Source organism: Perognathus longimembris, chromosome 13 (genome assembly GCF_023159225.1).
Source record: "Perognathus longimembris pacificus isolate PPM17 chromosome 13, ASM2315922v1, whole genome shotgun sequence".
NCBI classification, from domain to species: domain Eukaryota; kingdom Metazoa; phylum Chordata; class Mammalia; order Rodentia; family Heteromyidae; genus Perognathus; species Perognathus longimembris.
The window spans coordinates 386,730-401,814 of record NC_063173.1 but is presented as its reverse complement, the minus strand read 5'-3'; the positions used below and the strand labels follow the sequence as shown (position 1 = coordinate 401,814).

General features: G+C 43.1%; 2 protein-coding genes across 4 annotated transcripts in view; one reads left to right on the top strand and one right to left on the bottom strand.

Annotated features, from left to right (window-relative positions):
* Positions 1 to 876: 876 nt before the first annotated feature.
* On the bottom strand, positions 877 to 11,190 carry Spcs2 (signal peptidase complex subunit 2). The gene is made up of 7 exons (XM_048360493.1): positions 11,171 to 11,190; positions 10,540 to 10,885; positions 10,390 to 10,482; positions 5,903 to 5,986; positions 5,243 to 5,403; positions 3,167 to 3,301; positions 877 to 1,645 (listed from the first exon to the last, which is right to left on the bottom strand). The coding sequence occupies exons 1-7, from the start codon at positions 11,188 to 11,190 to the stop codon at positions 1,459 to 1,461; spliced, it is 1,026 nt and encodes a 341-aa protein (XP_048216450.1). The 3' UTR covers positions 877 to 1,458.
* The window catches only part of Xrra1 (X-ray radiation resistance associated 1), a 52,012-nt gene continuing 47,579 nt past the window's right edge, over positions 10,653 to 15,085 (top strand). For 2 of the 3 annotated variants that reach the window (XM_048361542.1, XM_048361539.1), the window contains exons 1-2: positions 10,653 to 10,879; positions 13,067 to 13,134. The gene's annotated coding sequence lies outside the window, so the exon portion shown is untranslated. The remainder of the gene's footprint in view (positions 10,880 to 13,066; positions 13,135 to 15,085) is intronic. The other variant, XM_048361541.1, reaches the window with a different exon arrangement.

Genomic DNA, 15,085 nt, shown 5'->3' with positions numbered 1-15,085 from the left:
TGAATCCTGAACCTGCAAAAGCTATTTTGGAATCATGTAATGGGCAACATCCTAAAATGCTACAGGTGTGAAGGCAGTGCAGGATAACTGGAACAAGTGGCTGCTGGGCTGATATCTACCTTGACAGATCTAAACTGCTAACCTTCAAAGAACTGTATGGGCTTCGGAAAATAAGGCTTCAACTTCCATCTAGTGCAGTTCCATTATCCCTCACTGGGTGGTGGACAACAAGATATTCCCAACCAAACAGGACATGTCCTAAGGGCGAGTTCTTATAAAGTGAAAATAGTTTTGGGTACTAGGTTCAGTTAGAATTACACTTAAGTAAGGGTTGAGGGACAGTATTCCTAATGGTCATAGGACCTAAGCATCCTCAGCTCTTCTGTTACCAGGCAATAAAAATAATGAAAAAGCACTACTGTGCCATCTCTACAGGAATATAGTGAAGCTAGATTACCCAGGTTTAAATTCCTATTCTATTGCTACCGGTGTGACTTTTGTGTCTGTTTCCTCATCTGTAAAATGAAGAAAATAGTATACCACCTATCTCTTAGGCCTGCTGTTAATGAGTTAGTGCACATGAAGAACTTGGAGTGCAAAACAAATGCCGAGCATTGTTATTCTATCATTGGAGAGCTAAGAGTTCCTCCAGCCAAAGGTTCTCAGTGGGCTCTGAGCAATGAAACAGCCAGAAATAAAATATATCTGTGGTGGAAGCAAAGCTGTTAACACTTGGCTGCTCTGTCCCTTCCATCAAGACTATGACTCCCATTTTTTTCACATCTTCTTTCCTTTTATTGAAAAAAATTTTAGAAAATGGCAGTTAATAAAGGGCACAAATCAACAAGGATATACTAGTGGAAAACATACACAATATAAAACTAAAAATGCTATTGGCTTCTTTAATTGGTTAAGAGCACAAATGTAACAGGCAGAAGGTCTGTCTTAAACAAACTCAAAAGCTTTTTTTTTATATCTCTCCAAGTCAGATATACACACACCCATAAAAATGGTGTGTGAAGGAACGCTGTTACACACACAAGTTGTGTCCTGAATCCATCAGGAAAACAGTTGTTAAAGCAGGAATTAACACACTGTCAGCAACAGGTTAACAATTCTTAAAAACTGAATCTTCAAATGCTGCATGGCACAAAGCTATACTATACAAAGTACTGCTAGGTACAAAGGAAAGTTTGTACAGCTTTTAGCAAAAATGCTTTTCCAGAAAAGCAAATCAGAACACATTAAGCAGACCAAGGAAGCTACAGCTAGACATCAGAGCTACAACTTCTCATATCTGTGCTAGAAAATCCTAATTTTCAAGAATGGACTGAATTTTTAGGACAAAACAGGGACATTTTTAGCATCTTACTTGACTCATTTTAATTTGTTTCTCCCCAATCACCCACCCAATAATTCAGCATGATCCAGCAGAAAGAGGGCTGATTTCAGAATTGGCTATTTTATTTTTCTTTCTGTGGCAAGACTGTCATGGAGCCTGGATATTTCAGGTTCATATGCATCCATAACCAGTGTCCCGCTGTGGTCAAAAAACTTAGCAATGGACCTGGTGAACTCAGCTTCCCGCTGTTGCTTTGTTCTCCCACTGATGAAGGTCAGCTTCAGTGTGTATTTGTCATCGAACCTAAGCGTTACAGAAAAGATAAATCAAAAAACCAAACAGATTCAATTAGTAGCAACACAGCACCAGACGTTTTAAGGACAGGGATAAGCTGGGTATTAATGATCAAGGAAATGTACATCTTTAAAAAGGAACAGCCAAGGGGCAGTAACTGCCTTCTTCCCAGATTTAATTGCTATGTACCCCCCTTAGCTTAATAGATTGTTCAGCTAAGTAGATCATCTCTTACTTCTTCCGGACTAGCACTTGCCACTTTTGACAGATCTTCCTAGTTGTCACTTCTATCTCACTTGACTAGCTCCATTTGTTAATGTATTTGGCCACAAAACTTTTCTGTGAAAGCCTTCATAAACCCTCCCAATCTGAGTCACGTCTCTTTATCTCTCACAACACCTTCAATCACAATTCAACTCAAATTCTCAGTGCCTATGATATGCCAGGTCTCATGAAAGGTTCCCAGGCTATCTGTAAAATTATCTGTGCTGAAATGATTTTGTATATTTGTGCTTTTCACCAAATTGAAAAATCCCTGATTTCAAGGAGACTCCTCAGAAGGGTAGCTAGGGCCCCAGCCAGGAAACAAGAGCAAGAACTCAACTACAACATCAAAATGAAGGTCTGTCTGTTAACCCTTTTTAAAGATATCACTACAAATTGGTAATGAGTGAGGCCATTTGGTGCTGAAATATAGTTATCGTCAAATATATGAATACGTATAGTTTGAGGTCCCACATAATAATGTGCTAGGAAGGATACCATGTGTTTGAGTTAGTGATTAAGAGTATGAATTCTGTGCTCAGATTTGGGCTGGAATTCCTCCTCTACCACTTTTGGGCCAGATGATCATAGAAGAATTAACCTTCTGGGACTAAATTCCTATCTATACAGAGATATTCTAAGGTTTAAGTGAAAACAATGCATTTACCACAAGACCAAAGGTATAATAAATGCTTAGCAGATGTTTGCTATGACAGCTGGCATCTCATCTTCCCAATAAGTCTAAGGAGTCATTTTCAATCTCACTGAATCAATAGTTTACATTATTTACCAAAAGCCACACAGCTAAAAACATACTGGAACATGAATTTAGATCTGGGTACTTATAACACTCCATCATCCATCAGAAAAAAACCTTGGGGTGTACTTTTTGGAGTTGTACTGACCACTTCTCTAGTGATACCTAACTGTATTCACAGTACAATCAGGATCATAGAACACAGAGAAACAAATTGGATGTCTACAAAGGTAACTGACCTTGTACCTTTGGCTCTTACTAATTTGCTACAGGGAAAAAGAGAATCAATTGTCTGGTCCAGTTTATCCTTAGTACATTTCCATGATAATGCAATCTCAAAATTGCATTTCTAGAAAAACTGTCTAAATCATTCAAATCCGTTACTTCACTTTTATATTAGCACTACATGATCTGCATAGAATGGTACACAATAGTTTGCTGTTAAGTGATGACCACATTTCAAGGCAAATCAGTACCAGGAATAAAGAATTAGTAGAGATAGTCATTACCTTTTGAGACTGGAGGAAAGCTGCCAAATATCATCAGGATCCATGCCTGTAGGGTCTTTCCTGTGGGCCACCAGAAAGATGCTCTTCTCCTTATATGAGGTATAGATGGTCAGAATCCCCATCATCACAAAATAGGTTCAAGTAAGTTAAGGTGAAAATATATAAACATGAAAACAAAGGGAAATAACAAAAACTAACACACAAGAGCCTATTTTCATGTTAGACCTAACAAGACAGTTTTGTCTTACTTCAAAAGCATAGGAAACAAAGCGATTTCTCTTTCACTTTCTTTATATGCCAAGAGAAGTGAAGACTCTCTCCAGAAACTCTCCACAACAATGGAGAAATGGAAGAAAAAAGGTAGAAGTCACAAAGCAGTTCTCATCTTTTCTCTTCAAGGACAATGGTATCAGAAAATCTAGTTACCTAGCCAGGCATGTGTTTTACACCCATAATCCTAGCTGGGAGGCTGAGGCAAGAGGATCACAAAATGTCAGCCAGCCCAGGCTATATAGTGAGACTCTGTTGGAAAATACAAAAAGCAAACAAACAACAAAATAAAAACCATACCTACAATCACTAGTCATAGGGAACTTGACCATATTCAACCACTTTCAGGGGTCATTAGACAATGAATTACTTACTATAAGAGCAATTACATGCTATGTCTCTATAGACTTACCATTATAGTCCATTTTATGTGTTTCTGGCAGAGTATATGATTAAGTATGGTACTAAATTTGTGTGTGAAGTGTTCTCATTTCATTTTATAAGCTGGGGAGGTAGCAAAGTATGGTGCAAAGAATATAGACTTTGCAGGGAAGCTGTCCTGGATTTGAATCTTGGCCTTCAATCAGTATAATTATAATAAATTACTCCTTCCCCCACCTCAAGTATTTTCACCACTAAAGCAGGGATAATACTGACATTTTAGAATTGTCATGGGATTTATCCTGTGCAGCACACAGAAGACATTCAATACAGCAGTTACTAGTATTATATATAAAACGTATGTGATTATAAGATGTTCCTTTGTTTTAAACAAAGGTAACTTAAGTGCCACCAAAGTAATTTTCTTGGAAGGCTATGTAATAATGTTGCAATAATATCAATGTCATTTTCAAATCTCTTTGAAACTCCTACAGAATCTATGGCATATTCATACTGGAATTCATACTTAATCCAATTACTGAAAGTAGTTAGGAATCACTTTGTGCCAATTCTGGAAACTATGATTTGGCACCAATCCGGATAATATTACTTTTTTTTTTTTTTGCCAGTCCTGGGCTTGGACTCAGGGCCTGAGCACTGTCCCTGGCTTCTTTTTGCTCAAGGCAAGCACTCTGCCACTTGAGCCACAGCGCCACTTCTGGCCATTTTCTATGTATGTGGTGCTGGGGAATCGAACTCAGGGCTTCATGTATGCGAGGCAAGCACTCTTGCCACTAGGCCATATTCCCAGCCCCATAATATTACTTTTGATCAGATGCTTTATTGAATGACTTGCCAACTCTCTCTGAAAGTAGTTTTTAAAAATATTCCAGAGAGAAGTCTTTCAGAAAGAGCAAAGATGAGCATAAGCTGACTGAACTATAACATAAGAACTACAGTTGAACCTCTTTAATATATATGGGGGTGGGGGGAGGACAAAGAGGTAATGCTTAGGATCTGCCAGGCCAGCCCCTCAACTTCAAGGAAACCTAAGCAGAGATCTGAACCTGCAAAATCTGGTGCTTTTCTAATATTCTGGAATGAGTGAACTTAAAGCATCCTAAAGTTCTGGGGTATGAGCAGTAAGAGTATAATTGTACATTTTGCTAGTAAGTGTTCATATTATAATTTAAATTCTACATTTAAAATGTGCCTTATGGATAAAATTAACATGAAATCTAAAATATCAACAGTACTACTTAACTATACAGATGCTCACAAGTCAACAGTATACTTAACTCTACAGCTATTGTAGCTAACATTAGCAAACCCTAAGGAGAAAGTTTTCGTTATGCACGAGGATTAACAGCAGACATATTTAAAAATTACTACTAAAAGACAAACCTGAGCATACATAAAGGATATGATATGACGCACAAAGCCAAAACTGGCTTGGACTCTGGAAAGGGGTGCATATAATCCCAAATCAAAGCTACGATGGCAAAGAAACAGGAGATGGTACAGATGGTAAGGCGACCATCAATTAGACCAAAATTCTCCACATACTTGTACTTTTCCAGAAGTACCTGGGAAGAACAGCAAGAATAAGACTAACAGGAGTACTTTCCACCAATATACCTTTTATTCTTCATTTCAATGATTAAAAAGTATGTTGAAAAATCCTATGAATTAACCATTGGTATTTTACCACTCTACATAAAGAAAACTGAAACTTTTTAAGTGATTTTCGGAGCAAAAAGTTTATTAACTCCTTACATAATTCTTTAAGTTAAAATTTTCTTTCTTTTTTTCCAAGTAGACACATGGCTTATCATGGATGAATGTCCTATCTTCTCTCAACCTTCTGTGGCCTAAGCTAATTAATTTCAAAACAATAAATTATCAACTTAAGAAATGTGTTTATATTTTAATATACATCACTTAGTACTTACTGAGACTTTTAGAAATTGCTTTCTGGCTCAATTTTAACATTGAGAATTAAGGTCAATCCTTAATCCTCAAGAGAATAAAAAGATCCTCCTTTAAACCCCACACATGTTCACTGACGCGTCCTCAAGAAAGTACCTTTTTGGCAGAATCATCTAGAGAGTTTTTCACAGCTGATCCATCCCACTTGTCAATTTTTACAGGCTTATCATCAATTTTCCACTGTAAAACAAATAGGAAAGTTGTGTATCACAAACCTATTTTAAAGTAAAATGAGACTTTTTTTTTTTTTTTTGGTGATACTGCAGTTGGAACATACACCTCCATCCCTTTTTGATACGATTATTTTTGAAATGGGATCTTGCTTTTTGCCCAGTTCGGCCTGGCTCACTATTCTATTTATTTTTCCTGCTAAGTTGACAAGCATGTGCCACATGACCAACTTTTTTTGTTAACATGGTCTTAAAAGAGGCTTGTCTAAACTGTCATCCTCCCATCTCAGCCTACCAAGTAACTAGGATTACAAGTATGACCCACTGGATGTAGCTGAAATGAACTACTTTCTTAAGAACATCCTCAAGTACATATAACATTTATTCTCTCTTCTGATGTTGGAGAGCTAAAACAATGGAAAGTCTAGTGATGATGAAGTTTCTAGAATCAGGAGGAACCCAAGTTGTCAGACTCTAGGCAGCAAAGTCAAAATTTACATGCCCCAAACAGAACATGTATGCAGGCTACAGACTCTCAAGTGTCAACTTTTATCCCACTGTGTGTGGCACATCTCACACAAAATAATTCACAACATAATTTCTTAGCAATTTCGAGGATCAAAGGCAGAAACAGCCATTATAATATGTGTTGAACAGTCTTAACTCTAATTCCATTGCCTGGTACCTAAAAGTAATTTTCAGTAAATGGAATGGGAACATTTATAAATGGTAAGAAAAGTCATAATTTTGATTTCTGAAGTGATCAGAACATCATCCATTTTGTGTGCATAAAAAACATTAACTTATTTGAAGGCAAATAGGACCACTGCAAAAGCAGAGAAACATCTGGAAAAGGGAGGTGCCAAGGTCTACTTCAAACCCCATACATACACAAAACACACACACACACAAATACAAACACACACGATGACAATATGAGATTGTCACCCTTAGAAAGTTGTTACAAGGTTAGACTTTGGCTGACTTCTGACAAGTCTGGTAATAATTCTTTACACTGACTTAAAAAAAAAAAACTCCCTAAATGATAGTGGTTTGTTGTGCCAAAATTTTATTAATAAGGTGATTTATGCCAAACATCTTTCTTTTTGACTCTGGTATGACTCTGCTATGCCTGTCTGCAAAACGAGTCCTACATAAAACTAATCATTGGAGCTTCTCTGGCAGACATTTCACATGCACACTCAGGATGCTGTTGCTGAAGGAATAAAGCATGTTGTGTGGGACCCCAAGGGAAAAGGCCTTAGAATCTTGTGTCTGGTTTCTGCTTGACTTCATTCCACTTAGCTGTCCTCTTGGTTGTTTGTCACCTTGCATCCTTTTGCTATAATATTCCTTGCCCATGAGTAACATATTGTTAGAGTAAATTAGACTTTGCCAGAAAACCACATCGTACAAAGAACAAAGGAAAGCCTTATTGCCAGCAAAGGAACCAGCAAGACCCCTCTCACAAGAGAGAAGTGAGAAGTACCATCTATTGTCTGAGGTGACCTATATAACCTAGGTCTTGGAGGCCGGGACCTTGGTGTGGACCTGCGGACCAGGGACTTCATTCATTATGATGGGCTAGGATTTATGGCTGCTGCCTAAGCAGTAGATAAGGGGTCTTGTATCTGTCCCGGCCTGAAGGTGACTCTAAGGTCACCTTGTTGCCTTATATGGTAGTTGTAGCTGTCCCAAAGGAGTGCCATCTCAAGGTAAAGGGGGGCGGAGGCTGATTATTCACTGCCATTACTAAAATGGGTCTTGAGTTGCCTAGGACAGGAGCATGCTAAGCTAAGGGAGAGGAGGCTATTGGGCTTACACATATAGACTAAGTCCTTTGCATCTTTCTAACAAATTACCAGTTAGGGTAATCTTGGTAATCTCAACACAGGTAACACTGTATTGCCACCTACAAGGTATTTCAGATGTTGTAACTTCATACATAATTCCATTTCTCCTCATTCCCTTTTGCATATTTGATATACGAATATTGGGCATAAACAATCGCATGAATTTACTTATTTGTACTAACATCATCAATGTATCTAAAAAAAGTCACATTAAGATAAAAGTCCCTGCTTTGCCCTAAGATCTTTGTCATTGTCATTTCTCGCCCAAAGAGAGGGACAGCTGGGTTTTGTTTTTACTTCTAGATCTCTTTTTAAGTCTGTACTGTTTTTTTCTTTTTGTCAGTACAGGGATTTTGGTTCAGGGTCTGAATTGCTCAACTGGTGCTTGACACACCTCCAGCCTGGCTCTTTGCTGGTTGTTTGGAGATGTAGTCTCCTAGACTTTTTTGTTTAGGCTGGCCTTACAGGGTCATCCTCCAGACCTCAGCCTTCTGAGTAGTTAGGATTATAGGCATGAGCCAGTAGGCCCTGGCTTATATTGTTTCTTTCTTTCTTTTTTAACTGGGGTTTGAACTTAGGGCCTCACACTCATTGGGCTTGCTTGCTCAGCTGGCATTGTTTAGTTCTGAAACAATGCCAGCCATACCTGATTGGCGAACTGGTGCACAGAAAATAGGCATTTGATTACTCCAACACACTGTGGCAATACGTTGTGTTTACAATTCTCCACTGCACATTTGAATAATGAAAAGCTCTACAGAGATATTTTACTATAGGTATGGCATCAGGAATTCCATTTTTGAGCGCTTAGAAAGGTTTTTAAACTCAAACCATGGTTGAAGGATATGTAAATATTGTTGATTTCTGAAGTAGCCCTCTCATTCCCTGGCCCTGAAGATGGTGGCCAGTCACAAGACAAAATCCTGCATCACCATGGCATGCCAAACAAAACAAATCTGTCCTGAGTATGACATCTACCAGCATGAACATCTTCCATTCTCTTATTTAAGTAACAGTGAAAGTAGAAGCTATGCAGTGATTTCAAAGACCTCAGTGGACTGCTTCACAGAGAACTCCTCAGGTGGCCAGCTGTTAGGAATCAAAGAATTCCTTAGTTCACACTGGGGTGATGGAAAGCAGGAGTGAGAGTGTGCCAGTGGAAAAACTCCATTCTGATTTAGAAACAATTAAGCACAGATCCTTCTATAGTCTATTCCACACAAAGCAGATATAAGCTACAAGAAGGAAAGTAGAAAATGGGGCACCTATGATGAAGGACCACAGCCTAGATGGCATTGTTTTCAAGGCTAAAGAATTTCATTCTGAGGCAAGCAACATTGAGTATTTTAAGCAGATTAATGACAACCAACTTTATGTTACTTTTTACTGTCAATGTGACAGATGGTCTGGAGGGAGAGTAAGGTCAAAGGCAAATCTGTCTAAGCAGATACCCTACCACATCTTCATCTCTGTCTATTTTGTGTATTTTTTGTTTTGAATTTGAGACAGGGTCTTGCTATGTATAATTCAAAACCAAAAATACACAAAATAGACAGAGATGAAGATGTGGTAGGGTATCTGCTTAGAAAGGAGGGGGAAATTGCAAGCAAAACCATCAGGATCTGAACTAGGTACCTGAGTATGATCAGTTATTCATGTTTAAACATCTACCACATATCAGACACAATGAAACATGAAAGCTTTCCAAGTCAAGTATGGAATCCTGTTTACTATATTAAAGACACCATGCTGTGCCTTATTTAAACCTGCCCAGAGCCCTACAATGAAAGAGAACTGGGAAGGGACCTTAGTGTTTACGAGGGACATAGCCTTCATTTTGAAGATGAATAAACAGAAATAAGGAGAACATATTTTAAGGTCGCATCGCTAGAAGCAGAACGCCACTTTCTATGCAGCTGCTGTTTTGCAAGCAAGGTCAACCCGGAGCAGATTTCCCCTTTTCTTTAAGTCCTTCTTGCTACAATTTAAAAAAAAATGGACAGGGGGGGGAAGGGGCCGGCGGGAGCAGGAAGCAGGCCCTTGGTGGCAAGCAGGGGGAAGAAAGAGAGGGCGAGGGCAGAGGAGGAGCCGGTACAGCGGTCCGGCCCACGCGGCCCGGCCCCGCCGCGGCGCCTCCACGACCCAGGGCACCGAGAGCGAGGCGGCCGGGAGCCTCGCCACCCAAGGCCGGCGCGCGGTGGAACCCGCAGCGGCGCGCGAAGGGGACGGGGACGGAGGTGGGGGAGGCGGCGGGATCGCCGACGTGGAGGAGGTTCCTTCAGCTCGCTGCGAGGGGGCGCTTCCAGGGGGGCCCCGAGCCGCAACGGCAAGCGGGGGGCCGCGGGGGACGGCGGGGCGACCCGTGGTGGTGAGCCGGTGAGGTGGCCGGGGTCGCCCAGGAAAGGAGGCCGGGGAAGGGAAGGGCCCGCGGACCAGGCTGGGGCTCGTCAGGCCCGGGCGTGGCCGGGGTCCGGACCGGCGCCCCGCGCGAGGGGCCGCCGACCACGAGGGGCCGGGCCCCGCCAGGGCTCGCGCGTCCGCCGCGCGGGCTCCTCCTCACCTTATCCAGCAGGCCGCTGCGGCCGCCGCCGGGGCCGCCGCCCGGGCCGCCTCCGGCCCCGCCGCCGCCGCTCCGCCCGCCCGGAGCCGCCGCCGCCGCTGCCGCCGCCGCCGCCATCTTGCCCGCCTCGGCGTCGCCCGCCCCTCCGACCTGTCCCACGCTGATTGGCTGGCGCCGCCCGGGTGACGCGCCGCCGGGATCGCGCCCGGGGCGGGCCCGTAGCCGCGGGGCGTGCGGACGCGCGGCCGCCGGCGGAAGTGGCCGCGGAGCTCGCTGGGCCCGGTAGTTCGACGCTCCGACTGCCGGTTGCCGCCTGCGCCGCCAGCCGCGGTGGTCGCGGTTTCCTCGGAGCGGGTGGGGAAGGCGAGGGGTCAGCGCCACGGTGGAGCGGCTCCGAGACCCCCGTGAGGCTCGTCGGCGCACGTCCCGCCGGGCGGGGGGCCGGTCGCCTCCGCGGGGGGCCCGGAGGCGGAAGCGACGCCGGAGGCAGGTGTGGCTGGAAACGCGCCCTCGCCCGCCCCGCCCCGTCTTGGTCTTCCCCCCGCCCTAGCCGGGCTCCTCGCCGCCCTCGGAGCCCCCCGCCCGCGTGTCGCGTCACCGCCGCCCGCCTCGGCCGCCCGGCCCCGCCCCGCCCGGTCAGGTGGAGGCCCGGCCGCGTGTGTTTTAGACCCCTCCCTGGCATCCCGCCTTTACGATGTCAGTAGTGTTCGTCCTTCCCGGCACGTTTTTCTTGAGCACACCGGTTGCCTGGCACTGGGATTGAGAGAGACCTGGCGGCTACTCGTCATCACATAGCGGCATTGCGTTATACCGCATGCCGTTAGGTTGCTTTCTATGTTGCATTGTGCCTTCAGGATCCTCCTCGAGGGTACAAATGGTCGAGCACATAATTGTTGAATTGCTTAGTTAATAGCCACTCGAGATTTATCTTTGAATAAAGCAGACAAAAAAAAATTAGCTTGGAGGCTGGGAATATGGCCCAATGGTAAAGCGCTCGCCTCGTATACTTGAAGCCCTGGGTTCGATTCCCCAGCACCACATGTGTAGAAAAATAGCCAGAAGTGGCGCTGTGGCTCAAGAGGTAGAGCGCTAGCCTGAGCAAAAAGAAGCCAGGGACAGCGCTCAGGCCCTGAGTCCAAGGCCCAGGACTGGCAACAAAGACAAAATAAATAAACAAAAATCTAGCTTGTCAAGGCCAACATGAGAAAATAATGATCAGATGAGACTTTTCATCACTTCTGTGAATCACCCCCTCCCAGTTTTTGTTGTTGTTGTTTATCTTTCATAACTTCTCATTGTTTCAAGACCCGCTGTGTGAAACTTTCCCCAATCCTTGCATGTTCCTCCTTTGCAGATAAAATGAAGTGTACCTGTAGCATTGTTCATGCCTTTGTTACGATTCTCCCTTCAGTAGACCAGGTCCTGTATGAGGTGCTAAGGAGATAGACAGTGGTAGGCCCAGGCTTGGCCTTGGAGAGATGCAGAGGTGGAGAATAGTCTAAGATGCAAGTCTGTGGCAGAATGCCTCAGTTAAGAAGTGAGCCCAAGGTGGTAGCTCAGCTGAGAGTCAACCCTAGAATAAGGAGGACCAGGAAAATTACCTGTATGAACCAAAGAAAGAAGGGTAACAGTATGATAAGCCTTGGGATGAAAAGATTACATATATGGAGATATAGGTGAGGAGCATTACTGCCTCAGGGGTGAGGGTGGGTATGCCTGCACTTGAGAGAAAGGGCGTCCTGAAGTTAGATTGTCATTAACTTTAAAGTTTGAGATCGTGATGTTAACCAGGTATTTAATCTCAGATCCATACCTTTCTCACCTAATCTTTTCATAGGAGTTATATTTCTATGATTAGTTATGCCCAGTCTGTATATTTCAGTTTGATTTATATAGATAGCAAATATCTTTTCCAAGACTATATCCTACCTTTCCACTTTGTCTTTGATTCTCTCCTCTCTCTCTCCTCCTCCTCTCCCTCTCTCCTCTCTCTCTCTCTCTCTCTCTCTCTCTCTCTCTCTCTCTCTCTCTCTCTCTCTCTCTCTCTCTCTCTGGTATTAGAGCTTGAACACCCGAGACCTCATGCTCTCACTTAACTTACTCAACTTTTCTGGTGCTCTACCACTTGAACTGTACTTCCACTTCCTGCTAGCTTTGAATTGTGATTCTCAGATCTCAGCCTCCTAAGTAGCCAGCCGTGTGAGCCACCACTACCCAACTTTGTCTTTGCTATTTTTATACTGCAGAATGTATTTTATTTAAATGGTTGTGTAAATCTTTTCTTTCTGATTTATACTTTTTGTGTCTTAACATAGCTAACTCAAGAACACTCCATTAACATAAAACTATTTTCCTATACTTTCTGTCATCCATGTTCATGTCTCCTATCTATGTCCATGTATATTTTATGAATATATATTTCATATATCCATATGCATATTCAGCTATTTCTTCTACCTTATGGTTTTCCCCCTAAGCCTCAGAAAAGATGCATTTTAGACCAGAAGGCTCATAGTAAGATACAACTGAAAAGAAAGGTTAGGGCTGGTGGGGTAGATCAAGTGGCAGAGCATCTGCCTAGCAAGACCCTGAATTCAAACCCCAGTCACACACACAAAAAAAAAAATTCAAGAGCTCTGAGTGACACACTAAGAAAGATTTAATATCTATTTTACAGGTCAAGAGACAGGTCAAGAAACAAAAGAAAAAGGAAAGCAAAGAGTTATTGCCAGAGTTAAAGATCAAGTAAGTACTATATAGACCCAATATTCTAGAAGGAACTGGAGGCTTCTCCAACAGCCATCATCTCTCACATTTCCCAGGCAGTGATTTACCCCTTTAGTCCTTCATTCACCTCTATAGCAGATAGAATTTCCACTGAAGGGCAGATCAACTGAATATGAATCTGTCCTCATCCATCTGCTTAGCTAACAATCTTTCTAATGTATTTTGAGTGAGTACTGGGTGCTAATCTTAACAGGAGGTTGGTGATGGGAGCAAACCAATATGATAAAGCTATAAGTAGTATACTAGGAAAAGAATGATTACCATAGGAACATATAAGAATAGCACCCTGCCCTTTGCCATGGAGATCAGAGATCAGAAAATCCATAGTGATATAGATATATCTATGTATCTATAGATAGATAGATAGATATGGAATCTGTTATGTGCCTGGTACTGTATTAAGGATGTGTGTGTGTGTGTGTGCGCGCTTGTGTGTGCATGCACACATGTGCCAGTCCTGGGGCTTGAATTTAGGACCTGAGCACAGTCCTTTCGTTTTTTCACTCAAGACTAGTGCTCTACTACTTGAGCCATACTTCCAGCTTTCTGGTAGCTAATTGGAGCTCAGAGTTTCATGGACTTTCCTTCCTGCCCAGGCTGGCTTCCAACCACAATCTTCAGATCTCAGCCTCCTGAGTAGCTAGGATTATAGGCATGAGCTGCCAACTCCTGGCTGATTGTTTAATACCATAAATGGTGCTCTTTCCCTTGAGGAGCCTGGAGTCTAGTAATTAGATCAGTTACACATACACTCCTGGGTCCCAGGAGTGCCATTATATCCTTCATTTGGCTCATACATGTCTATTGGGTCCTTCCTTCTTATGAGCTGGGTCCCAAGAGTGGAAGAGAGACAATGAATTGGATGTAAACTTGGAGGCTTGTAGTCCCATGAAGGAGCTCATGACTTTTATCAATCTTTTTTTTTTTTAATGTGCTGTTGATTGGACTCAGGGCCTTGTGCTTGATAAGCCACTACTCTAACACTAGAACCATACCTCCAACCCATTTTTGCTTTGATTATTTTTCAAATAGGTCTCATATTTCTGCCTGGGCAGTCCTGGACTTCCATCCTCCTATTTATGTTTCCCATATTGCTAAGAGGACAGATTGTACTGCCATGCCTACATGTTGTTGGTTGAAATGGGGTCTCATGGGTTTTCTACTCAGACTGGCCTCAAACTGTGATCTTCCTGATCTCTGCCCCCGCCCCCCATCACCTAGGTTTATAGGCAGGAAGCACCATATCTGTCTCAGTTAATTTTTACTAACTCTTAGGAGCACAGAACTTTTATCTTCACTTTTGAAATGGGGAATCTGAGGCACAAATAAGTAATTTGACAAAAGTGAGCCAGCTGGGCTGGGGATATAGCCTAGTGGCAAGAGTGCCTGCCTCATATACACGAGGCCCTAGGTTCGATTCCCCAGCACCACATATACAGAAAACGGCCAGAAGCGGCGCTGTGGCTCAAGTGGCAGAGTGCTAGCCTTGAGCGGGAAGAAGCCAGGGACAGTGCTCAGGCCCTGAGTTCAAGGCCCAGGACTGGCCAAAAAAAAAAAAAAAGTGAGCCAGCTTTCTTTGTAATAAAAACTAAATTCAAACTTAAGCTTCCCATTCCCCCAAATTGTTTCTCTTCCTACTGTCACTCCAAGACACGTAGGTCCCGTCTGTCCTCACTGGCCTGTTTGCCTTGTACTGAATGCCACTCCATCCTGTGAGTCACGGTTCCATAGTCTTTTCCTGGCCTCCCTTCCTCTAGCTAAGGGCCTACAGATTCCCACCACTTTGTTCCTTCAAATTGTGCAGACCTGTCCCAAAGCAGATATGAGAACGGCCAGAACCCGTTAAAGAGAAATTTCTAAGTGCTCGAGACTTAAGGAACTTAGATCTCCAATGTGGCCTTGGGATTGA

Coding starts and splice junctions, on each gene's coding strand:
- Spcs2 (XM_048360493.1), bottom strand. CDS start 11,190: ATGCCGCTATGTGATGACGA. Junction 5,404..5,902: donor TAGATGATTCTGCCAAAAAG/GTACTTTCTTGA, acceptor TGTTCTTCCCAG/GTACTTCTGGAAAAGTACAA. Junction 3,302..5,242: donor TTGGCTTTGTGCGTCATATC/ATATCCTTTATG, acceptor ACTTACTTGAAC/CTATTTTGTGATGATGGGGA.